Here is a 27,302-nt window from a genome sequence, read left to right on the forward strand (position 1 = left end):
GTTTTATGAAATTCTTTAATTGCCTATATTCATTCTTGGATATATGGCAGGTTCAAGGACTGTAAAAATATAAAACTAAGGAAATTAAACTCTTGAGCATAAACCATGTGTGCCAAGGTTGTAAGAATGATATAAAAGATAACCACTGTGTACCAGTGCCTTACACTATCACCATAACTTTGGGGCTGTCGCTTGCTTTCTAAGTATGTACTTCTTTCTAACAGCACATGCAAGTTATGCTGAAGCAGCACTGCTTGTTATGTGCACTATGTGACTCTAAAACTGTCATTTTATCCTGATTAAAATGCAACATCAGAAAAATTTGTTTTCACACTCAGCATTCCTAGACCTAGAATGATGTGCACTGAAATACGGATGTGCCTTATTACTGATGCATGCACTGATGTCTTGGAACAAAGATGAAAGAATATTGAAATTATGTTTCAAATTCCTGGTATCCTAAACTGTAACTTCCTTCTCCACATTGTACAGGTTTACGTTTTAGGCAGATGGGGTTCTGGCTTTTCTATTTCAATTCATGCAAACTGCATATTTTCACAAGATTTATCTTAAGGTATTTGACAAGATTTGATAAAACATCAGTAATCTCATCTTATTAATTATTCACAAGTATTTTAATGACATTTCATTTAGGTGATTACGGATAAAAACTCATAACCTGGCACTTCATTTTAGCAGTAGTACAAAATTAAGCACCAAATCATTAATAAAAATTAATTAATAAAACTTACATCATGCTTATGTTTTCAAAGGCTATTTAGAGGACATTCATATGGCCCCAACAGATATGCCTGGTTTACTCACTTTGTTCAGAGGGCATCAGTAATTGACCCAGGTTTGGGGTTAGGCCACTCAGAAATGTACTGGCAAGCCTTCTCGGCATTTTTCTTCTATCCTTATCTTACACAAACATCCTAATCATGTTATATTACCACTACAAGCTAGACTATACTGAATTATTTTCAGCCCAACAAGCAAAAATAGGTGACAAACTACTCGTCAGGACATTGTTAAATCCTCTCTAAATGTAAGCCTGTTCTAAACAGATTTCCATAGCAAACTGCTGATCATTTTTTACGCCTGTGGAAAGCTTCTGTCAATCCAGTGTATGGAGAGTCCAGACAAGCAACAGAAAACAGGAAACAGTGAACTCCACTGTGGAAGCTGGGAGAATAAAAATTGCATAAAGCCATACTGAATTGCTATCAGCCTAAAAACATTGCCGAATCTGGACTTGTATGGTACTTGCTCCAAATAAGGTAGTTTCTTCAAAAGGAAGGTTAAGCAGCAAATGCAGAAAGTTGACACAGGAATCCTCTGGTCTTACCACTACATCATCAGTGCCAGAGAAATGGTTTCACAACTGTCGTGTCAGGAATATGAATTAATAGTATCTGTGCAGTCAGTAGAAGTGAGGCAAACCACAAAAGTACCACATAAGAAGACAGATTGAGTGGAAAGCTTTTATTTTCATCATTTTCATCAAAATATTTGGGCTCTTTGGAAGTTTCTTGGGTTTTCTTTCTTTTAAACACATAAAAAAATGTGCATCTCTTAGAACTGCCTCTTTCTCTGATAATAAGAAACCTCAGACAACTTCAAATACACTATTCTAGTGATTACCTGCATCTAAGCAGGTATTACAGCCTACTAATTAAATACATATATATATACATATGCATATGCATATGCATATACGTAATGTAATTCTTACCATGTCCTCCCATCACCTTGTCTTCCCCACTGCCTGATCTAATCCTTTCTTGATCAGATAACTAATACTAGACTCCAGTCTCACAGAGGACGGGACCACCTTTGAGCTTTTCCTTCTGTCAGTCTTTACAGCACAGAAAATGCACTGGAAATAATAGTAACATTTCATTAAAATCATATTATATACTCCCAGACCATCCTGATGGGAAAAATACTACAAATACTGAAGTTTAGCATCAGACAAAGGACATGCTTGCTTGTTCACATGCAAAGGTTCACTGGCTCTCTAAAGAAAATGAATCTGACAGAGGTCCTAAGCATCAGCAGGATCACCACAAACACACCAGTTTGCCAAACTCCTTGTTGAAGACAGGGAAGTGAAAAGCTCCCTGTTCTGGCTTTCACAGTCTTTCTCCTCCCTGATCTTCTTGACACTTCAGGCTTGTTTTTTTCTGGATTAGACTTGGTGAGACAGCAGATCTTGCTGAGCTGCCCTGCTCACTGCAGCCTCATGATTCCTTGGTGGGCTCTTAAGAGATCTCACCCTGGGTTTGAGGTCTCCCGGGCAGCTCATTCCTGCCAGTTCTCCAGACAGGCTACTAGGGCCAGGAGGGCAGACCACACAGGCTGCTGTGAGCATTGCCACAGCAAATGTTGCCACTCTTGCAGCACACTGGATTCCCATGCCTGGGGAATTGCTGGTTGCTTTTCATCCTTAGACCCTACCTCTGCAAAACATTTGTACATAAAGAAGCGCGTGCTTAACACACACTGCTATGCTGCAAAACAACACATTAAAGACTTTTTCAATCAGGGACTTACTTGGAAGCAGGTTAAAGTTTCAAGCTTTTAGATTTTTTTTTTGTGTTAAAACTCAGGAAACAGAGAAAAGGCCACAAGGAGAAAAAAAATCCATAAAAATACACACAAAGACTCTTTTCGTCCAACCAGAGTATTGCAGTGATTATCGCAATGCTGATTTAAATACTTCACTGGACATTGGGAACTGGTGTGAGTAGGCAGTTGGTCCGGTAAGCTTGTCCACCTAAATTAAACTTTAATTTGGGAAAAATTTGGCCATTCGGATGCATACCCAAAAAAGCCCTGGTTATACTGCACACTCAAAATAAATTAGTTCTTCATCTGTCCCAAGTACTCCTGGAACACCTTGGTGAGCTGAAGGCAACTCTTATTTGATTTTTACTCCTGGCATTTATAAGAGGAGACAAAAATCAAAATACTGATGTTACTTAACAATTTATGGTTTTACTTATCAAAGACTTAAAAGTATCTTATTATTTGCTATATGAGGCCTTTCATTCTTATATATTTGTCTTATCATACATCATACCACACATCATTTCACAGCTACAACAGCACATGGAATCCACAAATATCATAAACCATTGCTCTTTGTCTGCAAACTGATGTGTGCCAACTACAGCGTATAAGATAATGAAACACTTCACATGTTATTGGCAAAGAATATGAGCTGTTAAGTATGGGACCTCACAGTCTTACAGCCAAACACCTGGCAAAGTTCAAATGAATTCCACAGGTTTGGTAAAAGCTCATTTTTCGTCACTTTTTCAGTATCTACTCAGAGACATTTTGGTTGTATAAAAGTCAGATATTTATAGTTCAGTGCCTGGGGAGAAGCATCTTTCCCATCAGCCTCCCCAAATGAAAAGCAACCTGAAAAGCAACGTGCAACATTCTGCCAAAATAAGCCTTCCTAGGACTCCAAAAAGATTTGGCAAGAATAGCATTCCACCACCAGCATTTTCTCTCCTGTTTTTGCGCACTCACTGAACCTAACCTGGATCAGCAGAACATCATTAAAAAGGTCTTTCTAAACACCTTCTGTTCAAAGCAAAACAGGAAGCTCTAAGTGAACCTGCTCATTTCCTCCCCTCTTCAGCCTGAGGAGTTCAGGAGACAGCCTGGATGGGTCTCAGAGAACTTAAACATGACTTCTGGAATATTCAGCCAAACAAATCCCAAATTTCAAAAGTGCATTTCTTCAATTAAGTTTTTCCTCTGACTTCAGAAATAATGCTACAAAGTTCCCTCATATATATGGACAGCCTGCAATATGGACAGCCTGCTTTGCAGGAGCAAGTGGTTTGAAATATGCATTCGACTTCAAAAAGCCTGGTGAGTGCTCAAAACAGGTTTTGTTTGCCAAATGCATACTAACCTATGTGGAAAGCATTCATTTTCCACACCAAACATTTCCAAATCCATGGTATATTTTGCTGCACAGATATGCTCACTCTATGAGTGAGCCCGCTGTCACCTTGAAAGCAGCACGCATACCCATGCTGACAGGAAAAAGAAGTCTGAGAGATCTCAGCTCATGTACCATTACAGTAGCTTGTAATGCTGTTCTGAGAATCCACTTTTCATAGTTTTATGATTTTAAGACATAACCTTGTACAGCACAATGCACCCTGTCAGTACTAATATCACAAAATCTCTTCAAGATGGGACACTAATGGATAGGAGATGCACAGAAGAACTGAATGGATCCATAGCGATCCAATGAACTCAATGCTCCTGTCTAATCTACTTGAGCTCTGTAGGAGGATAATATCCAGCACACTCCTGGGGGTTATTTAAAAGCCTAGTGAGAGACTGAAAACATATAGCTGAGAAGGATCCAGTCCAAAACCAGGTAAGTCAAGCAAGAGTAAAAGCATCGAGAACCTCCTGCATCTAGGACATTGGAAAAGACATGCGATAACCAAAGTTATTGCCATCTGACAGCTGTTCGGTAGCCTACACAAAATGAAACACTGGTTTCAGTGCAGTTGGTAGACAGATGTTTACATTATAGATGGGACTACATGGCAAGCTCAGCAGAGAAGCCATGCAGTTTTGCTAGGCTAACACACAAGCGATAACGGAAGACAGCATCCGATATTGCTCACCCCCACTTGCTGTTCATGGGGTCAGCCCAGGTCGCAGCCAAGAAGCTGTGCAGGAAGTGCTTACACTTCTGCTATCTGCACTGTTGGCAAATACAGGAGTCCAGACAACACAGTATTTCACAGACACTAAATTAGCAATTGTAAGCAACTTTTAAGTAATATAACCTTCTTTTAAAAAGGAAAAAAAAGAAAAGATCAAACCAAGAAAACAGCTACACATGACAACTGCTTTAGCTCCCCAACAATTTTATACTGCAATCTGGCTTTGAAACATGAACAATCCCAAAATCTCAGTGGTCGTGGCCTCCTTAAGAGCCAGTCTTGAAGTGTGGACTAACTGCTGCTGACTTGTCCGTGGATGAATGCACACAGACAGCCAGCTGCTACAGCATGGGGCTGTGTTCTCAGGATGATTTTGTTCCCAAAACCCACACATGCATCCAGTGCAGCCATTCTTTTAAGAATACTGTATGAGGGAAAACTGAAACACAAAATGTTCAAAAGGGCAACACAATCAACAACTGCTATTGAAATCCATCATCCAAACTACTTGGCCTAATCCATTTGAGGGCCGCTTGCTGTCGATTTCCCTTAAAGAAGGATCATTCGAGAACCCCTCCAAGAAACAGAGCACTTGGTATCAGCCACCAGCACCTACCCCTCCATCACCATGAGATGACCCTAGTGCTGGTAGCTCTGCACTCCCTGAGGAATCTGGTTGAGTCCTGGCCACTGCCAGGTCCCCAGGTCCTTGAATTCAGTGGCCTTGACCAGCCTCACTAGGGGATGCTCCCAACCCTACCCATGCCCTTGGAGCCGCATGTCACCACAGGTTGAGCCCCTCAGTGTCTACCACAGCCTTCATCTCCACCAACCCGGGAGGCTGGTGGCCCAGCCTGGCCCTCCCGGAGCTGTGCCTGACCCCGGTCCCCACCCGCGGGCCCACTCCAGAGGAGGAGTGAAACGTGGCCAGCTGCCTGCCCCGGAGAACAACTCGAGGCCGTTCCCGAGGGGCAGAAAGGCGGCAGGGCGGAAGCCAGCCCCGGCACAAGGCCTGAGCCGGCTGCCACGGCTCGGCCGAGCCGCCTCCGCCGCCAAGGCGTTGGGCAGGGCGGCATCTAGCGGCCTGTGCCGGCGCCGCCGCTCCCGCAGGCAGCAGGGGGCCCGCCCGGCGCCGCGGCGGGAGGCCCGGCGGCAGCTCCGGGCCGCGGCGGGGGCCGGGGCCGAGGCGCCGGGAGGCGGCGGGCGGGCTGCCGGGACGGAGCAGGTGGCGCCGTTCTGCCCCGTCAGGCAGGAGTCGCCCGGTGGTCTCCCGGCCGGCCCCGGGTGCGGTCCGTCTCCTTTCGGGTCGTAATTCACCGCCAAGTGTGACTTCTTCGTCCTTTTAATGGGAAGCGACACAGGCACGGATGCGGCACTCTGTAAGGTGCCGTCTCCACGCTGTGGTCTGAATAGCGGCCTGAAGCTCGGGCTGCCGCTCCGATCCCACGTACCCTCCTCATAGGCACCCCTGCAGACACCCAATAACACTATGAACCCCAAAACAGATACCTTTCCTTTTCAAATATTATAGCAAATGACGTGTGTGTATCAGGAAATTGCAGCTGTTTAGCAACCATGCGAGAAAATTCTGGGTCAACAGCTAGGCAGTGGCCTTGTCACAGCTAAGTAAAGCTAAGTACATCCCCACACGCTGCACAGAGGGGCAGTTGCAAAACACAGGCAGCCACGCTGGAGAGCAGACCAGATGCAGGATCTGAAATCCATGCTGTCGAGCAGAAACGGCACGTAACGCTTAACGACACCAAATGGTCATGACCCAAGTTTGAAACCTCTTCTGAAGGCACAGCGTCTCTACTAATCCAGTTCCCACTCTGAGCACACCAGGGCAGTGTTTCAAGGATGACTCGGAGGGAAGGCTGCCATGTTCTGACTCACCATCCCCGCTTCCTGCAGCCCAGCCTTTCAAGTCTCCGTCCCGTTACCAGCTCCTGAAGTGAACCCTCTTATCGTGTGAAGTGCGATGAAGTCACAGGCCCCCACAGACTGTGTCTATACATACTCGCCCTCCTCCATGTTTTTGTCTGGAAATTTGTTGCTCATACTTTTCATCTGAACATTTTTCTCACTAAGATCCAAGTAAAATTATTCACAAAATGAATCAGGTTTGCCAGTAACTCTGTGCAAGTTGGTTATTTTGTACCTATGGATGCTCTGGTGCTGTGAAAAGGCTTCCTATTAGGCTTTATTCACAAAAAGTTGAAAACTCACCTGATAGTACTCCTCCTGTCAAAAATGCAAGTAGAATAAAAGCAGAAGTATTTAGTAAGAAAATTGCCCATTAAAAACAGCAGATTTGAGACAGGGATGCTACTCCCAAATGATAAAAAAGTATTCCACACTATCTCGGTGATACAGTGCATGCTTTACCTACCTTCTCTAGGAAGACCTTAACAAGAACATGTACTGAGACATTTCACAGTGAGTGTCACGGTCTTTTAACTATAATCTTAACCAATTAGCCGTGTCTGTTTTAGTCTGTTCAGGCAAACCTAATTAACCACTTCAAAGGGCATTTTCTAAAATGTTAGCCCTAATCTTAAAATGTATAAATCACCAGGGAAAACTGCACATAGCCCCCAGTCTGCTATGTTTATTTCAAGTTCACAGAGACCAAGTTCACTCAGATGCCCAAAACTCCAGTGGAATAGGTGAAATTCACCTAGGTGACATCTTGCCCCAGCGGGGCTGTGAGCTTGCCTTGGGTAGCCTTAAAGGAGATGTATTCTGAGCCCAGCTGGGCCATACCTGCACAGTAATTAGCAAACAAATGGGCAGGGAAGGCAGCCATTCTGACTATACCTGCAGTGCCAGGCAATGCAAAGCCAGAGCCCTCTGTTTTAAAAGTGAAAACAGAAGCACTCAAGGCCTGGCACAAGTCTGGAAAATTGCTTTGTAACAAGGGAAAACACGGAGAGATCAAAAGTGATTCACTGTCTATGCCAGTATCCAGGCTCCAAAACAAAGCCAGCAAATTTCCAGAATTTCTGCAAACAAAAGGATTCTCATGCAAATCAATGAGGAAGGGGCAATCAGTAGCAAAGATGAGGAAATAATGCAGGAAAGGGAAAGGAAGGGAAGAGGAAGGGGAGGGAGAGGGGAAAAGGAAGGGAAAAGGGAAGGGGAAGGGGAAGGGGAAGGGGAAGGGGAAGGGGAAGGGGAGGGAAAGGAAGGAAGGAAAGGGAAAGGAAAGGAAAGGAAAGGAAAGGAAAGGAAAGGAAAGGAAGGAAGGAAAGGAAAGGAAAGGAAAGGAAAGGAAAGGAAAGGAAAGGAAAGGAAAGGAAAGGAAAGGAAAGGAAAGGAAAGGAAAGGAAAGGAAAGGAAAGGAAAGGAAAGGAAAGGAAAGGAAAGGAAAGGAAAGGAAAGGAAAGGAAAGGAAAGGAAAGGAAAGGAAAGGGAAAGGAAAGGAAAGGGAAAGGAAAGGGGGGGAAGGCAAGGGAAAGGAAAGGGGGGGAAGGCAAGGGAACGGTAAAGAGAAAAAGAAGATGCAAGGAGGAAACAGAGAAAGGGAAAAGGAATAAAGGAAATGAGAAAGGAGAAAAGGGAAGGAGAAATTAATTAGAGAAAATAACACATTGTGGAAAAGTGCCGTTAATACAACTGCATTGCAACCAACACAAAACTAATAGGAAATAAAAAGATGCTGCATGAGAGAGAAACAGCAGATGCCCAAAATATCAAAGAGAAAGTGGCCACAAATGAACTATGAATGGATGAGGCATTAAGGCATCTGGCCTGTGGTACCCAAGCATAGTTTTATCTCCCTAGTGTCCATGCATCTATCTTAACAATATTCCAAGTCCCTACCACAGGAAACCAGGTGAAGTGAGCACCAGCCCTACACAATTCGGTCTCGTAGGAAGGAAATGCAGACACAGAGGCCAAAAGGAGCCTACAGAGCCCTTCCACCTGGCCTCCATCTATGCACGTAGCTTGCTTTTCAGGGAAAGTGCTTTACTGTATGCAGATGCAGCCATAGGTCTGCTTCTTCTTGAGGTGGTCTCTTAAGATTTCTTCTGGCTCTCACGGCTGAGGTCACCCTGCTGGAGATCTCCCCACTGCTGCTTGCAGCCTTATTTTCCACCCTACACCCCATTTTCAACATTTACTGTGGATATCTTCTTTATTTTCCTCAGTCTCCAGTGCCACCAACATGCAAACAATTTAAGGAGAATTCTTTCTGGCTGAGGGAAACAACATAATGAAGCAGGGAATAATAGATACAAAATGAGCGTGGCTGAGAAGGGTTCCATGTTGGACATAAAAACAATGGCAAACAAATACAAAATCAATTAACCCATACCAGAGAAACTACCAAGGACTACATAAGGAACAAAATGCAGAGGTACAAAGCTTAGCCTGTCCTGAGAAAGCCAGAGAGGCTGTTGACAAGTAAGTTTATCATTGTGTCCTGCCAACCTCCTATAACAGCATCCAACAACCATCAGCCCACCCAAGTCCTACTGTCAAAAGAGCTGTATGTTCTCACTGACAAATATAAAGAGTCGTGGAAAAATATGTTCAAACCCCAAAGCCTCACACACAGCACCTTACATTTTTGACTGTTATAAAACCACCCTGAGTAATTTCCAAAATCATGGCCAGACCCCAGTGAATAATTTTTTCAAAACAATGTTGTGGATGTTTCTGTTAACATGTTGAGTGTATAATTTTAATTTCTTCATTTGGAGTTACTCTGTGCTAATAGGCATTATGTTCCTTTCAAGAGACAGCAGAGAACAATGAGGCTGCACTTACTCAGGGGGCATCTTGTGGAAGGAGGAGGAAATGTGCTTTTCCAAGAGCAGTTGAGCAACTTTCTGGGGAAGAGGTTTCTGGAGTGCAGAACAAGTCAAAGTGTAGAAACACACAAGGAGGAGCCTGGCACAAATTGAGGCAGGAGAGCTCTGAGAGAGGCAGAGGAGACACATATAACCAAGGGCCTGAGCTGATGCAAATACTTCTCCCAGGTTGCTGACAGGGGATTGAGAAGACTTCCTTACAGTGCAGGAAGCCACTGAAAACTGTGGGTTGAGAAAAAGACCAGAATGTAAGCGCACATTGCGTAATGGGGGAGAAGGCAGAAATGGGTTTAAAACCTTTCATTTCCATTGTTTCAAAGTTTCTTCTTTTAAAAAAAAGCATTCTTCGGCTTATCTTCTAATGAAATCATGTTCTGTTTGTCAGCATATATACTGAAGTTTGAATGAGATAGAGAAGATTAGCATGGTACCTGCACCGGTTGGTCTGGGGGTAGTGGGAAGGCTCCCCAGTACAGGAAAAATACTGACATACTGGAGCAAGTCCAGCAGCAGGCCACCAGACTAGTCAGGGGGCTGGAGCACTCACCCATAAGAAGAAGCTTAGAGAGATGAGTCCATTCAGCTTGGAGAAGAGGAGGCTCAGAGGAGGCAGACCTGACTACTGAAACTATCTGACCTCAGAGTTTAGAGGAGACTCTTCTTGGAGGTGCCCAACGATTGGCAATGGACACAGGCTGAAGCATGAGAAGTTCTAATTAAATATGAGAAAAATATTTTACCATGCAGATGATGAAATACTGGAATAGAAGATGTGGGCTCTCCATCTTTCAGAGACACCAAGGGCTTGACCGGGCATGGCCCTGAGCTACCTGATCTTGTCAGACCTCCTCTTAGCAGGGTGTTGGACTAGATGACCTCCAGAGGCCCCTTCCAACCTAAATTCTTCTGTGATTGTGAAACTTAGCTTTCTAAGTTCAAAGAGATGATGTTTTTAGATGTACTTCACCTTAAAGACAAGGTGCAAGAAGGATCTCCATCAGAGGTCCAGCGTACCCAAGCTGATTAAAGAAATGTCATGGCATTTTTGTGAATGAAGTTTATGTTTTATACTGTTGTTGGCATTTCAATTACTCTTTATTTATATGTCCTGCAAGATACTGCTATCTTGGGCACTTGATTCGGCAATCTGTCTTAAATACCTTGTGTCTGTTTTACCTCTGTGCCCTGTTCTCAACCCATAACTTGCATCAACACTAATCCCTATCCAATTGCTTACTCCCTGAGGATTCAAAAGGTTTCTACAGGTAATAGTCTATGTGATTGTAGGGTAATGTAGCTCAAGAGATACATAATTTGTGCCCCCTCTCCTGTTTTTTTCCCCCCTAAAAGGCAGTGTACATCCTCATCCAGCACTTAGCTTGTCTTCTAAATTACAAATGGTAGCTACAAAACTATTAGGTTCCTTACCTGTATATGCACACACACATACCAGACATATGCAATTGTGGGCATTTATTGTCTCAGCAGGCATTTATTGTCTCAGCTGTGGTCATTTCTCCATCTCATGTTTTCACAGAAACTCATGCCTTCTGCACTTGCAATGCAGTGATTCAGCAGTGATCCCTTCTTTTGCTGTGCTAACCAGCTGTACCCAATGTATCTCAGGGAGGCTTTCAAGCTTCATTTTCACTGAGAGCACTTACACAGGACTACAGTGCCTCCTGCCTTGTTGCATGGGTAGCTTGTTCTATATGCAGGGGATGGCCCTATCACACTAGAAACACTTCTCTCCTGTATACCAAAGCTGACAAAATGTGAGCGGACATACGAGTCACACAAGTTGCCATGCCATCCCTCAGTGCTAGCTTTTGTATCTATTTTACAAGTCAGAGATTACTCTTGAGCACAAGTCAGGAGTCTGAAGTTCTGGTTTCAGATTTGCCACAGATTCACTTTACAATACTCAGTAGGCTACTTCATATCCACATCTCAGCTCCACCATATACAGGATGGGTCATATAGTAACATCACAGCACAAGCTGTGGAACTTCACATCTACAGAGCTCTTTGCAAATATAACCTGCACAAAAATACAAATTAATTTCTGTAACTCCTTAAAATGTGCAGAAACTGGTAATTCCTCTCAGTTTCTCTGCTGGCATGCTGTAAGGAGTGGCCTCAGTGGCAGAATGCCAAGGCTTTGCACACAATCTATGATCTTAGACAAGCAAGATTCACTAGTTTAATGAGATACTCCAAGAAAGTAAGTCAACCATTTCATTGCTTTGGCCACTCAGAAGTGTGCTAGGCATTGATTACACTCACAGTGTAAGTTATTCTGGTTTGTTCAGTATCTCAAGTAAGCATCAGTAACTCCTCGTGTGTTTGAACTCTGATACTGGCATTCCCATGCCGTACCATGTTAGACATTCAGACAACTGTGCTGATCACATATTTCCTCTTACTTTAATAGGCCCTTCAGGAATGAACAAGCATTCCCTTGTATACCACGGTTCCCATCACTTGATGGTCACACTTAATTAACCACTAGTTTAGTAGAGAGCTGGTTACACTTCATTTCATTAAGTGATTTCATGATCGCCAGAGGTACACTGACAGCTCTGTGAACTGAAGCTGTGTGAAAAGGGACAGCAGAGACAACAGCAACATTTTGTAGCACTTCCTCATCAGTGATTTTCCAGGCAGATTTTCTTGCAGAGTACAGCTAGTTACATTTCCATTCCGCTTTAGCATTTTGGCTCAAGGCTATCTCAGCTCTGAGGTAAGGTAGACCCTCTTTTTTTACTAGTACCTTTAGCAGTGTTGCTCCCTGCATCCTTAAAGTCATAATTTTTATATAAAATAGATACTAAGAATTTCTTCATCTGTCTTCCCTCCTTTGGGCTTTTCTGTTCATGGTCAGGAAACAAAATGCGATTATAAGACAAGATCCTGTTGTTTCCAGAATCAGCTGGAAAACAATTAAATGTTAAAAGGTTCCACAGGGTGATAAACCAGGCAGTTTAAAAACACTAGGCAATTAATTCCAAAGCATGCAAGTGTCACATGACAGGAAAACACCACTAATGTTACATACATTAGTATAAACGCATAGACATTACAGGGTACCTGTAAAACCATACATTAAAGCTGCATACCACAAAAGCCTTCTCACAATAGTTTATGCGCATTCACAACAATATGCAATGTACAGATGGCTGAATGTTTCTAATGTGAAAGCATTTTTTTCTAATAGACGGGGAATTTTGTGTGGCTGTACTTCAAACCTAGATCTAAAATTCAGTCTGCCTAAGTTTTATTCCATATTTCACTTCAAGAGAGAAATAAGTGTTTGGAAAACACCATCATAAAGGAGGATGAAAGAGGCACAGATGCAAAGCATAAACCAAAAATAATGCCAGTGACTTGAATTTTGTTGTGAAGCCCTTTGTCACAGAGATTTGCATTCAGAAGTTGTGAAAATTCGTAAGCAAACTGTATATCAAATAAAAATAGCATCTTTGCTCTAGCCAGTCTTTAGTTCAAATCATGTAAAGAAATAGCAGAACATTTACCATTTACTATAAGCAGACAAGAAAAACAAAGTATCTTGTGCCAAAGAGTCAGATGATATGACTCCTTTTTTCTGCTATTCCTTGGAGACCCCTTATATATAAGGATCATGAGAATCACAGATTAATGAAAAGCTTCCTACAAATTTCATCTGGTTTCACTTTCCTACACTTATTATGCCATTATGGTTTGTGATGAGATGGATTTGTCACTGGAGTCCACAATATAAGGGAGCCACTTGTTTCAGAAAGTCCTGGGAGGAATTATCTTTTTTTGTGTCTTCCCAAACACACAGATATTACAAAACAGAAAACCAACAAACAAACACACACCCCTCATCTAGCAATGGAACTGCATACCAATGTATGGAAAAATGCGGCTTGCCTTCCCCCACCCAACTCACAACCCATTTATGAGAAGTTCCATGAAAATTGTGTGAACTTTTGCTTAGAAATTACACTTGTTACACTGCTTTTTACAACTGGCCTGCACAAAACGTTATGATAAATAGTTTATCTTCTCATGTCTTTCACATACATACTCTTCACAATAACTATGGTGGATCGGTATCACTGTTACAGCTTTAAAGGCAGAGTAAATGATAATGTTGAGCATTTAAGTGACCTGTTCGAAGTGGTGTAACAAGTTACAGATTTCCTGGCTGTCTCCAGCCCTCATATTCTGCAAAGTACTCCCCAACTACAGTTTGTACTGAGTCATTTAGCCACAGATACTGTAAGCAAAAAGAAATTGCATTACTCATGTCTTAGAAGGGTGATACTTTGTGTACTCAATAAATCAAGGAAAAGGAAATCAGCAATGGGCTTTGAAACAAAAATGCAAATTCATGGCAAGGTTATTCAGATTTGGTTATCAAGAGAAGAGATTCTCACTGCCTTAAGGGGAAATCACGTGGGGTTTCTAAATTAGATCTCTTCTTCTAGCACACAAACCCTAATTCCTTCAAGAAAAGCTTCACATTTTTCAGGTAGGTGAGGCATAGATCAATAGTGACAATCTCACTAGTGTACTAATGAACAAAAGATTGCTAACTCTAACAGGATCTAAATAAACATCCACCTCCGTGTCTCTTGGATGCATGATTTGCAAAGCGTTTCTCACCCTGCATATGACATATTTTAACTGACTATTTAAAGAGCCTTTCTTATGTACCTTCATGAAGTTTTTGGCCTGCCACCTTTTTGCACTGACTGGACACATAAGTTTTAAAAGTGCTGTGCATTCTCTGTGGTGCTACAAAAGCAGCATTATCAATAATAAAGACAAGATCTAGCAGAGAGAGGAGAAAATTAAAAAGAATCTTTGAGTCATAGGGGACTCAAAGCTGCATGATTTCAAATACCAGAAATTCACTTCCAGGAATTTTGGCAAGTTTTTATAACCAGTAAATTATTACTTGTTTTCCTCGGTATTCGTTAGAACAACATTAGTGGTGGACTCCTTCACGTACGTTTGATTTTAATATCCAAATCTGTGGGAATCCCTCTGGCATTTAACAGAACAAAAGTAAACATCAACTAAAAGTCATAAAAGGGAATTTAGAAACTTGTTTATCCAAAAGATTTTTCACATTAATTTATTATCAAAAAACAATTTCCGAGGTTTCAAACATTGACTCCAAAATAATGAAAAATTATTTAATTTGTGCTCAGTTTGGAAATATGCTGCTATATACACAAAAACTGTGCCCACAATTTATCATTTTGTTTTTCCATTATTAGAATTTCCCCATACTTCACTGCACATGAACTTAAAATATTATTGTATCAGGTGGAAGAAGAGAGACTATTCTAGGAGCTGCAGAAATTGAAAGGAATGTAGGCAACAGAAAAGCGTGTTAAGTCTCTGTCAATGAGAAGTGTGATGGGAACTTGGTAGGAGCCCCACAGTCAATACCTTTCTCTTATACACAATTCTCTCTTTCAATTTCTAATACAGATAGGCCAATAAGAAGGGCAAATCCCTTGTTCTTTTCAGTTGCCAACCTCTCTCAATGTAGTACTTCCTCTCAGTTAAACATACATATTTCAACATTAAAAAAGCTGATATGTAAAGATTTTCCTTTTTAACAGGCAGATACTTAAAGGTTGAAGATTTAGTTTGCATTTGTCTTGGTTTGAGCAGTAGCAGTCATTTTTCTCCTTCTTAGTAGCTGGTGCAGTGCTGTGTTTTGATTTTCGGGCTGGGAACGGTTGCTGATAGCAAGTATGTTTTGAGTTACTGCTCAAATGTTTGGTTTGTCCAAGGCCTTTTCTGAGCCTCATGCTCTGCCAGGGAGGAGGGGAAGCCGGGAGGAAGGAGAGACAGGCACCTGACCCAGGCTAGCCAAAGAGGTATTCCATACCATAGCACGTCATACTCAGGATGTAACCAGGAGAGACCCCGAAGGGCTGGAGCTCTGGGGGGATGGAGGAGGTATCGATCGGTGCTCGGTTGGGCAGGGTGGGGTGAGTTATGGGTCGGTGGCTGGTGAGGTGTTGTATTTTCTTCACTTGTTATTTCCTTTATCATTATTGTTTGTAGTAGTAGTAGCAGTAGTGATTTGTGTTATACCTTAGCTATTAAACTATGCTTATCTCAACCCGTGGGGGCTACATTCTTTGGATTCTCCTTCCCAACTCTCCAGGGGTCGGGGGAGCAAGGGGGGGAGGAGTGAACGAGCTGTGCGGGTTTGGTTTTAAGCCACGACAGCACTAAAAGGCTTTGCCAGTGTAACTGCTGCTAATGATTATGACATTTTTTTCATTGGGAGGTATAGACACAGTGTGACAAAATCATTCTTAACATCCATCCTTCTCATCTGATTATATGTACATCTTTGATGAACATGTAATTTCTTATTTTGTGTCACAAGCATTTAAATTAATGAATTTTGCAGTCACCAAACAGCTGAAGAGACATAGCTCTGGGCTAAAATCCTAAATGTCTAGATACAAAAGCTTCTAAGTATCTCTTCTCCAGAAAATATCAAGTTGAAAAGCTCTGACTATGTTTTCCTGTAGAAGAACATGGGCTGAAAAGGAAGTGACAAAGCCTAAGAACACATCCATGGCCTTGAATCCAGGGTCTGCTCACCTGCATCAGGGCTCTGTGGTGCCAGCTGGAGCCTGAGCCTCTCCTCCAGTGGGAAAGGCATCAGGTCCTTCCTGGTGATTACCCCAACCACTTGGTTCTGTGAATCAACAACAGTGAGGTGACGCAGCCCCAGGGTGCGAAAGATGATGTAGGTGCGTTGCAGCGAGAAATGAGCTTGGACTGACATTGCAGATCTGTTTATGTATGGCTCCTGTAAGGCAAAGAGAGAAGACATAGGGAGAACACAAAAGCATGGGTGCATCCCTGCCACAGGGGTGGAAAGGAGAGGCAGAGGAAGGAGGCCAGAGAGAGTGGTTGCATGCTTGAAGGACGGGAGTCATTAAGATCATTAGTTCTTCTCTCCTTGTTCTCCATCCCCAATTATACCTAAACCATCAGGAAATACCATAGTAAGAAAAATTTCTGAACCATAAGGCTCACTCTAAATAAACTATTGCAACTGGAATGTACCCAAATCTCACAGGCTAGACAAGCAAAGTTGAGTTCCATTGATATGGTCTGAGTTTTTACTTGGAAATAGTCAGTGACCCCAATGTTTATTAAGTCTAAAGATATTTTATAGCTGCTATCTCATTACACAACCATTTATGACATCCTGTAATATTTTGCAATAAATGCTTATAAAAGTCAATTCACATAGAAACGTAGACTGAGAGGAAGAGGACAAAGAAAGCAATCATATGGCTTCTGAGAAGAGTTCCTGCAAGTGCTGAACACTGGTCACTGAAAACTATGAGGGCTATAACTGTTTCTTGATAGGAACAGAGCTAAAGACCATTTTATTGTTAACCAGGCTGGTCTTTATAGCCTGTGTAGGTGTTCACTTAGTATTTACTTTTCACATAATTCTCCAGTATCCTTCTCATGTCTTGGTCAGTTCTGTCAAAGAAGGTGTATTGAGCTTCCCAAGTGTATCCTTCCCCAGACAGATGAAGAATGAAACAACGACATGATAATATAATAGAAATAAGTGCACAGTATAGGGGGACACATCTCTTTTCCCTCTTTCATTTACATGACTGATGAAACATTCAAAGACATAAAAGGGGAAAAAATAAAGGTAAAAAGGTTTCCATTTTCTATACCACATATAATTCTGCTGCAGCGCTCACTGCCACAGGAAATCACTACACCCAAGAACTTCACAATGGCTCTCTTTCTGCATATCAGAATCAGAGCTTTCGTAAGTCATAATAACAAGTTGTTGGAAGGGATACTAAACCTTTGTACTTCAGGAATCACATCAGGTACTAAAAAGGTATCAATGGCCCAGTGGCACAGGAACTAGACTGGGTCTCAGCTGAGCTGGCTTCTACTCCCATATATGACTTCTTGAACTTTGGAATGCTATGTGTCCTCTCTCCGCCTCTATTTCCCATCTATTGAAAGAAAACTTTCAAACCAAACCAGATAATGGATACTAGGAGCATTGTGGCGTTTATACCTTTTCTCTCCTTCTAGCTATATAAAGCAAAGAATTCAGGCTAGATGGATCTCAAATGCAGTCCCATCTTATTTACATGTAAGTAAACAGAGCAGATTTTATATCTTTTTAAATAAAATCCATCTGAATTGAGCTCACTGGCCTGGATTTCCTAGTGTCCCCCTACCTCAGTTTCAATGCTGTAGACTGAAAATTCACTGAGGCAGAAACTACATTTATTTTGTTTATAACATATTTATTTTAGGCCTTATTCAGTATACCAAACACATTATTGCTTTTGGACCCAGTATTTTAGTAATTTAGGAAATAAATGTGGCGATGTCATAGCAGGGATTAAAGGAAGAAAAAAAAAAGAGGAAAGGGGAAAGAAATATAGCTTTATTTATAAGTTGATGTATAGGCACTGTACCGTAATGGAGCCTAAAATCTCAAAAGTGTTGCTTTATATTTGCTTTATAGGACTATAAGAGCCAAATAATGACATTTAAATGATCTATTCCATTAACATTGTATCATTTTGTCAATCTGGAATGTATTTTAATCAAAAAGCCTCCTTGAAATGGTCTCCTTTGTTGTATTTTCTTTTTGGCTCATTTTATCAACATCTGTTATGTTTATACAATATGAATTAAAACTTGGGAATGCTGTTTGTACTCAGCTACTTTTGTTGAGAATGTAACGTCCCAGGATTGGCAGTGTTTATGTAAATCAGTGCGGCTGACACAGCCATCATAAACAAACGAGAAAATATAACAAACACATTGTTCATGGAGGAAATGTTTGTTTTTAGAGTTGGCTTCACTCTTACCAGATTGATGAAGAGTTGCTGATACTGGGGATCTGTAGCGTAGCGATTCAGCAGCGTGGTTAGGCGCGACAGATTGGGCAGCTTCTCTACTGTTATCTGGAATAGGCAACAATCCATTTCAATTTCCTTCTGTGCTGCACGTTAGAACCCAAGGTTCAAAAGCTTCCCAGTTTGACTCCTAAGAGAAAGTTTTCTAGCAGAGCTACACTGGCACAGCTTGTACAAAATTTATACATTCTTTTGCCAATAAGGCTTAAATTAGCAATCTAAAATAAAACAGTCTTTACTGACAAAAAGATTTTTTCCCCCTTAGTGTAACTGTATCTCTATTAAGACAATGTAAATTATATTGGCTTAGGGGTGAGGTTTTTCACGCTGTGAAGATTCACACGCTAAGTGGTAATTACATGATAACATAGTGCAGAAAAATGCAACAAAACTGGTATCCGCCATCAGCTTGAGCTTCAGCCCTCTTCCATTGCGGTACCTATTTCAGTCCTGGCACCTCATCCCATACATAGTTGACATCAACATTGTTTTGCCAGCCAGATTCCCATATGGAGACCAAGCTTCAGCAATATATGATGACTTTCCAGTTGTGCCTGTATAAATTGCTCAGAACTACACATTACCAGTCTTGCCTTGGTAACACATGATTTTCTTCTACCACACTTAATGTTTACTATTCCTAAAAATCGTTTAGTCATCTATCAAAGAAAAGAATGCTACATGCTTTTCAAGTTTGAAAGCTTTTATAAACACTCATCATTCAGAGAAGTGCCAATGCCATACAGAATTAAATATTATAAGGATTCTGCTATCCATAGAGAAGTTGAGAGAGAGGATTAGAACAGCCTATCTGAACAAGGGAACTCTTTGCCAGCAGCCTCACAGAACTTCCAGGTTCTGAGTGGCATTACAGTTTATGACAGCTTTTCCTGAGAGGTTTCTGGTCATCCTGTAGTTGAAATTGTACCTGACCACTTCTTTATCTCAATCACATCTATTATGTTTCTTCATTCATGGAGAATTCATCCTAAATCACCCAATATACATGTTGATTAAACAAGGAAAGAACTGAAAGAAAAAAGGTTACCTTCTCATAGGAGAGAAGATGAGAGGAGGAGAAAGACTCGTCATTTGTCTCTGGTTCAAAGATGTGCTCATTCTCCAGCAACATGCACAGCTCAAACCTAAGATTAGAGAAGAGGACTACAATCATTATAAAGGACAAATTTAAAAAAGCAAGCACAGAATACTTTAGTGTCAGATATATGATGATATCTCAAGTACTGTGGGCAGTTTGGGGCACCTCAGTATAAGGACATCAAACTATTATAGTATGTCCAGAGGAGGGAGACCAAGATGGTGAAAGAACTCAAGGGCAAGATTTATGAGGAGCAGCTGAGGTCATTGGGTTTGTCCAGTTTGGAGAAGAAAAGGCCAAGGGGTGACCTCATTGCAGTCTACAACTTCCCAAGGTGGGGAGCAGAGAGGGAGATACTGATCTTCTTTCTCTGGTGACCAGCGATAGGAATGAAGCTGCACTAGGGGAAACTCGGGTTGGACACTAGGAAAAACTTCACTGAAAAGGCAGTCAGTCACTGGAACAGGTTCCCCACAAAAAATGGTCACGGCATCAAGCCTGTCAGAGTTCAAGGAGAATCTGGATGGTGCTTTTAGTCATATGGTTTAGTTTTAGATAGCCCTGCAAGGAGCAGGGAAATGGACTCTGATTCTTATGGTTTCCTTCCAACTTGAGGTGTTCTATGATTCCAGAGTATTGGTGGGCTGATCACATATCTCCCTTTCCTACATTTCCATCAGCAACAGCAGCATCACACTGGTGTTTTCTGCTTTAAGTTTGGCTAATTAGATTGACGGATATCATCTATCCTACAGGTTGTTCTTGATCTCACTCAGCCTGCTTGGAAGTACCAGCTCATGTGCTGTCTGGCTTGCATCCAACAAGATACTAATAATGAGCAAATACAAATATCTGAATATAAGTATATAGCCTGTTGTTCCTTCCCACATCCTTCTTAAGTAACATCTACATTAAGACACAAGATCTGCAAAAAATTCATGTCATATTTTAAATCATCAGTGAAACCTTCTCTTACAGTACTGCACTCTAGAGTTAATACAATTAATATTATTGGTTAGTCATGTGAAAATGGATATTTTTATCAATTCTTATATTATTTAAAACCTTTCCTTAGAGTTCTCCCCTTCTACACTGTACAAAAAGGCTTGACAAGCAATATTTTTAAAATTATCATTTATAGCTTTGTGTTTCCTTGATAAATACACACACACTTCATCCACACTATCCACTTCCAACCTTTTAATTTACATTTAGATAACAAACACCTGGGAGACCACCACAAAGTTTTTTGGTTTGCAACATATTTAACATTGTGTTAGCCTTGCTCTGTGATCACAACCAGGAGCTACTACAGTAGTACAAAGATAAGCAACACACTGCTAAATGATGTGCTTGAGGGACCCAGAGGAAAGCAGTCATACAATTTTCATTAGGGCATCAGAGAAATACAATTGAGTTACAAAGTGGCTTTTGTGACTGGAACACCAAGTATAAGCTGGGTATTTTTCAAGTAAATATTTCTGTATCTGAAAATATTGATTTGTTCAAACCAAAACTCATTACAGGAATTTACTAGTTTTAACATAATGTCTCCTGGGAAAGATTAGTCTCCTTCAAGGTGGGATTAACACTCCACAGCAAAGAATTTACACTAAGACAACATGCCTGCCAGATCCAAAAGCTGGTTGTTAGCGCCCTCCTTAGGGACAGGATATGGAAGAACCAGGTTCAAGCCCTTTCTCTACACTCTCCTTCATGACAAGCACATTAGTGGCTATGTATAGCATGACTTAATTTCTCATGTGGGTGGGTTCAATGCTGAATAAACACAGACCTGTACACCCAGCTCCCCTATATTCCCATTTGCTGGCATAACCAGCAGGCTATTTGCTGTTCTATTGTTTTCTTTCCAAACAGTCTCCCTTTCACTATTCTATACTTCTTTGTCCTGCATTTGATGAAGCTGAGTCAAAACTGTAAAGAGTGCAAAAAACCCAGTAAGCTTATTATGAAATAACATTGAGCCCTCACACACGAAGAGGTAATATTAAACTAGTTTCCAAAGTATTACATTAAACTGCAGTTTCACATGTTTTGGGTCTTTTATATAGTCCAATTTTTCTCCAACTTAGAACTAAGATGCTCTGGGAGCATCAACCTCCACATCTGAGTTCAGATCTGGAACACACAATTGAAGTTTCGGGTTGAAACTTAAAGATCAGAGGTTTAGATTGGATCTAAGGAAGAAATTTTTTCCTGTTAGGGTGGTGAGGCACTGGAATGGGTTGCCCAAGGAAGTTGTGAATGCTCCATCCCTGGTGGTGTTCAAGGCCAGGTTGGACAAAGCCTTGGGTGGCATGGTTTAGTGTGAGGTGTTCCTGCCTATGGCAGGGGGGTTGGAACTAGATGATCTTAAGGTCCTTTCCAACCCTAACTATTCTATGATTCTAAGGAAACTATCCCATCACTTCCACCTCCTGTTGGTTAGCATTGTAGAGCAGTCTCCTTTCTCCTGAAACAGTCAGCTGTTTCACTCTGTAGATCCAGTCTTGAAATCTGCATTTTGTTAATGCTGACATGGCTTTAGTCTCTCACCTAAAGTTCTCAAGAGGATTTATAAGTATGCCTTTGGCTGGGATATAGGTATGATCCTTTTACAGGTGAAGACCTGAGCATGAATGTAACTTCAGGGAAAACATCATTTCTGAAGAAAATCAGTGGCACTGCCAGGAATACTATGAGACTGCCACCTGCTCCCACCTTTAAAGCAGATCCCATTCATAGGACAAACAAGGAATTCAGTATCATTCATAACTATTGTCCCAGTTTAATATCTGACTGGCTTCAGTTCTCATAAAATCTCTTTCAGATTACTAAGGAAAGCAAAACACAACAGCAGAGCTAACGGCTGGGAGAACTCTACTGAGTAAATGCTTTGCCCTGGGCTCACAGCTTCCCTCCTGGGGAGGTCACTGGCTCACTAAGGCTCACTAAGCCTCTTGCCATGTGCATGCCAGCATAAGAACACGTTGCATAGGCAATTAATGGACTTGGGTTGGAGGACAATGATGAGAACACACTAAGAACAGTATAGGCATGCTATAACGTGCAAGATCTATTCTCCTCAGGCTACATTTGGAGGAATGAAAGGGAGTAAAACACAATACTCATATTCACTGCAGCGGAGGACATAGCGAAGAAATAAATACAGTCATGCTCTGTGAATTACCTTTGATGCATTACACACCTTGTTCTGCAGGGCTCTCTAAAGGTTCACATTTTATGGTCCTTTACAAACAGGTCTGCAACTGTTTTAAGTGCGATATAAATACACAGATCTAAATTCAGCTCCTAGATCACCATGTACAACTCCAAGAAGTCGACTTCAAGGATGATCACTGGGCCAAGAATACTCTCAAGACTTTAATCCTAACATGAATATATAGTCATCAAGTGTGAAAGTTATAATCCACCCTGATCCTTTGCCAGACTCTGTATTCAGGTCCAAAACACTGTACAGCTTGTCCATAGTCCAGACTTAACCATTTTCCACTTGAACATCATGGGCTGGAATTAAAAAACCAGCAACATTCACCAGGAGCTGAAAGAGCAGAAACATTTGCTCATCACCAATGGTCTGTTGGCCAGTTTTGTCAGCTTGCAATTTGCTCAGCACCACTCTTAACTAAACCCAGCAGGGAGTCACTTAACAGGGCTTTGGGAAGTGTGAGAGAAATTTGGCTGGTCAAAAAACAAAGCACACACAAACACAATGAAGGAAATCATTGGAACATTTCTGATAAGAATCCAAGCCTATTAAAAACTGCCATATTCAAGAGAAAAATGAATATACATTATTTCACTTGGACTTCCAGAAGTCATGCTTCAGAGGTATAACAACATCACTCTTTGATGTTACATACAACATCCTTCCTATCACATCATCAAGCCTTAGAAAGCAGACGAAACATGTTTCTTGCACTATTTTGTGAGTTTTAACAGGAAGTGCTAGGATTCAGACTTGGACTCTGCAATTGTTCGTTTACTCTTTATTTATTTAAGAAGGAAGAAAACCCTTAAGTAGGGAATATCATTTCAAAGATACCCTGGCAAGGCATTGCAGAAGTTTCATATGCTGTATCTGTTATAAAGCATGCATCATGAAGATACACCTAATTAAGATAACACATTATTATCCCAATATCCATATGTCAGATTTGGCATGGGAGTCAGGAATGAAAAGTATCTGACAGCTGATTGTGTCACTCTTGTTGTCAAGATGGCCAATTATCTGAGGAAACTACAAATTCTAAATACTGGGGGAGTGACATAAAAGGAACTGCAACTCCAAAGTAGCTGCAAATGAACAGAAGGAAGATTAAAAGGTGATGTCACTGGCAAAAGTATTCAGGGCAGGACTCTTCCAAACTTGAATGGATGAAACAGCTACATAGTGGGCAAGGAAAGGAAGCAGGATTAGGGAACCTAAATAGCTTGCTTCAGAAAGCTTTAGGCCTATTTCTCCTTCATTAATCCAGCAAAAGTACCTGCATTGCTTTTATTCTTGAGCTGATTATATCTGACATTTTGGCCAAAATCCGACTCAGTCATTTTTCCTGACTTCAAATAGTGCTGTGCCTTTTTTAACTGTAAAAAAGTGTATTCTGCATTTGGTGAGCTAGACAGTAGATAAGGACTAGATCATCACATACCAGGAGCTATCTCTTAAAATCCACCAGATCTTTATCTTACACAACAAAACCTCAGCGTTGCAAGGTTGTTTCAGGTTAGGTGTTACTGTTTGCTTATCACACCAAGAAGAACAAAATTTGCATGAATTTGTGGCATTTTACCTACAAGATGGTAAAAAGGTCATTATCAAGTATGTGACTGAGGTTTTCCAGAGAAAACATCAAATCTTGTCCATGCTACAGCCTTTCAAAATATGTTTAATAAATATTTAATATCTAAATCTCCATTTTCAGATTTACAAAACAGGGATTTCTTCTACCTCAGGGTTGTGTTTTGAGGTTAATTCATTACTTAAGTAGCCAGCTGTCTGACTTTATGGGCACCATCACAGGGGTGAATGAGCAGACAGTAAGACCAGAGCCTCAACATGAAATGCAAATGCAGCTGCTAATAAATTGTTAATGCAAACTTAGTATTTCAAACCTACACAAAGGCTAGATTTTAGAGAAGGATGAAGTCTTAGGATCAGATTTGTATTTCCCTACAAGCTGGCTTGTTACCAGGCAGATTTTCAATTTCAGAGGAGCCTACCACACATTTAAAAGACAGGACAAGGATGTGATCAGTCTTTCCATTCACACACCAGTTTTTCCCATGCCTATATTTGATTTCAACATTTAACAACACTCCGCACTTGCCTGAAAGCCACCCACATGCGAGGCTGCATACGTTTTTAATTTGGCTTTTTGAGTTAGCACACAGCCTCTGCAACACTCCAGTTTTCCCTCCAAAGGGCTTTGTCACAAAGTGCTACAGCACCTGCACAATTATTTGTGTGGCCAAACAGACCTACTAATTTTAAAAATATCATAGAATGTTGTTCTTTGGAAGGAAGTTTTTGCATTCTGGATTCAAAATGAAACCACTGCCATGGACTCTATAAACCTTCCTCTGTGCTATTCATGAGCTGCAGTGCCTCAGGACCCTGACAATACATGGGAGGATCATAACGTCAAGAGCTTTTGTTGAAAGTGCTGGATTCCATTTATTTTAATAGGCAAGATTACTGTGTAGTGTATCATTGAAATTAACTGGATCAGCTTTTCAAAAGCAGGAGTCCAGACAGTAAAAACAAACAACGTGCTGACAGACTCTACTCCCTAACATGAAAACCAAGTAATCACAAAAGCACTTTGATATTGCCATCAGCTCCCTGGCCTGCACACCTAAAAATAGTTTTCAAGCCCCTAACGTGCTCTCCCTCCGCATTTTTCTTCTTTGCTGGCTGAGTTTAGATGCAGCCTTCAAAACATTGACAAAGGTGTTTCCAGCTTTGATCAGACCTGGTAGAATCACCACTGCCCAGAGTTTAGAGCAAAGCCACAGGGAGGAGGATGGGGAAAAGCTGCCCATGATCCTCTAGTAAGAAAAAAAACCTCATTTTTATCTCCATTTATTGCATGGACTTTGCAGACTTCTGTGTTTGATTGAGTAACTTTGCATTCCTGTGATCTAAACTTAGCAACCCCTCCACAACAGTGCCATAAGGAACAGGCTCTCCAAGAAGTTTCAAATCTCTATCAGTTATTTCAAGCATGCCAGCAGCAAGGTTGTCACAATGTTAAGGTAGATATAGCTAAACTTGGTAATTAATATATGAATTAAATGTTCCAGGTCTCAATTAATCTTTAACTTTCCGTTTGTCCCTAAGCTAGTTGCACTGTATTGCTTACTGAAGGCAAGTACTCCTCTTACTAAGAAAAACAAAGGTATTGCCTTATTAAACAAGTGTGCGTGGACTCTGTGCACACGTGCATATACACAAGTCTTGAGAACAGTGTTTCATTAGTCCCAACCAGGAGGGCAGATTAACAAAAAATCCCAGAAACCATACCTACAGCCTGACATATCTGTGATATGTTGCAATGCTACATCTCCTTTCCCACAGCACATATCAATATGGTATGCTCAGCTTTACTGAAATGCTTGGCAGAAAGCATTCCTGACTCACAACGGTTTCTGTTCACTGGACCGGCCAGTCCTACCTAACAAAATCTGCCATAAAATACACATGCGTACACCACTTTGGATCAATAATTTCTCTGCTAAAGGATGTTACTGTGTAATACAGCTTTAAGTTTTCAACTTTGTCATATTTTCTAAACTCTGATCTCTTCAATTTACTTTCAGTTATGTGACATTCCCCTTTAGCAGAGTGAAAGCATGCATTAGCTAAACAATGTGGTTTGGATTTAGTGTTCCCATGCATCATCATGAAAATGTTTGTCTCAGCAATAGTGTCATTATTGTTACTGGGAACAGCTGCTCTACCATGTCTTCTGATTGTGGAAAGCAGAGTATCTTTCTTCCCATACCAGTTTACAAGCAGGGACCATCAAGTAGGAGGTTTATGGGTACGCACTGTTCTGTACCTGGCTTCCTACCACAGAGGAAGCAGAAAATGCAGCACAGAAAGAACAGCAGCAAAATCAATACTGCAAATAGGAATGTAGCTTGGCTCCCTCCACTGGCAGTTCTTCTGACTCTGGATGGGGGACTAACCTGAGGCAGAAAACCTCTCAGGTGCAGTTCTCTGGCAGTTCAGCTCCATTAGACATGACATCCTTTGAGTGAGAGTTTGCTGCTGATGAAGCGGATGTTTAATATATCCCCTGAGTTTCTGAAGTGGAAAGATGTAACCCTCCGCGTTCTCACCCACGCTCCCAGCCTCGCTGAAGTGAGTTTCCACATCCAGCTCTGTGTGAGTGACGGAGCCCCACTGGGTTCACCAGGAGCATCAGGGCGACGATGTTCTGCTCTGCAGGCCCATGCAGCATGGCTCTGGCCAGCTGGACAATTTTAGGGAAAGCTCACACAACTTAGAGCTGTTTGTGTGAGTACACAGGGGAGCAGGCTCTGACTGACCTTTCAGAACAAGATCTTCAGAAGCAATTAGCCTCTATTTTAGGATGGGTAAAATCTGTTTTCCAGAATATCAGACCTTTGGAAGGTTTGCAGATGGGAAGCCATGCTTTCAGTCACTAGTACTTCTGAAAGCTCAGACTTCAGT

At 41.4% G+C, this 27,302-nt stretch overlaps 1 protein-coding gene across 1 annotated transcript in view; it reads right to left on the reverse strand.

Annotated features, from left to right (window-relative positions):
• Positions 1–16,092: 16,092 nt before the first annotated feature.
• The window catches only part of LOC106023542 (chloride channel protein C-like), a 75,565-nt gene continuing 64,355 nt past the window's right edge, over positions 16,093–27,302 (reverse strand). Inside the window, exons 14-16 of the mRNA XM_031052278.2 lie at positions 19,529–19,625; positions 18,433–18,528; positions 16,093–16,370 (exon numbers count right to left, since the gene is read on the reverse strand). Of these exons, the coding sequence (XP_030908138.2) occupies positions 16,119–16,370; positions 18,433–18,528; positions 19,529–19,625 (445 nt within the window). The 3' untranslated portion in view covers positions 16,093–16,118. The remainder of the gene's footprint in view (positions 16,371–18,432; positions 18,529–19,528; positions 19,626–27,302) is intronic.

This window comes from Melopsittacus undulatus, chromosome 1 (assembly GCF_012275295.1).
Source record: "Melopsittacus undulatus isolate bMelUnd1 chromosome 1, bMelUnd1.mat.Z, whole genome shotgun sequence".
In the NCBI taxonomy this organism is placed as follows: domain Eukaryota; kingdom Metazoa; phylum Chordata; class Aves; order Psittaciformes; family Psittaculidae; genus Melopsittacus; species Melopsittacus undulatus.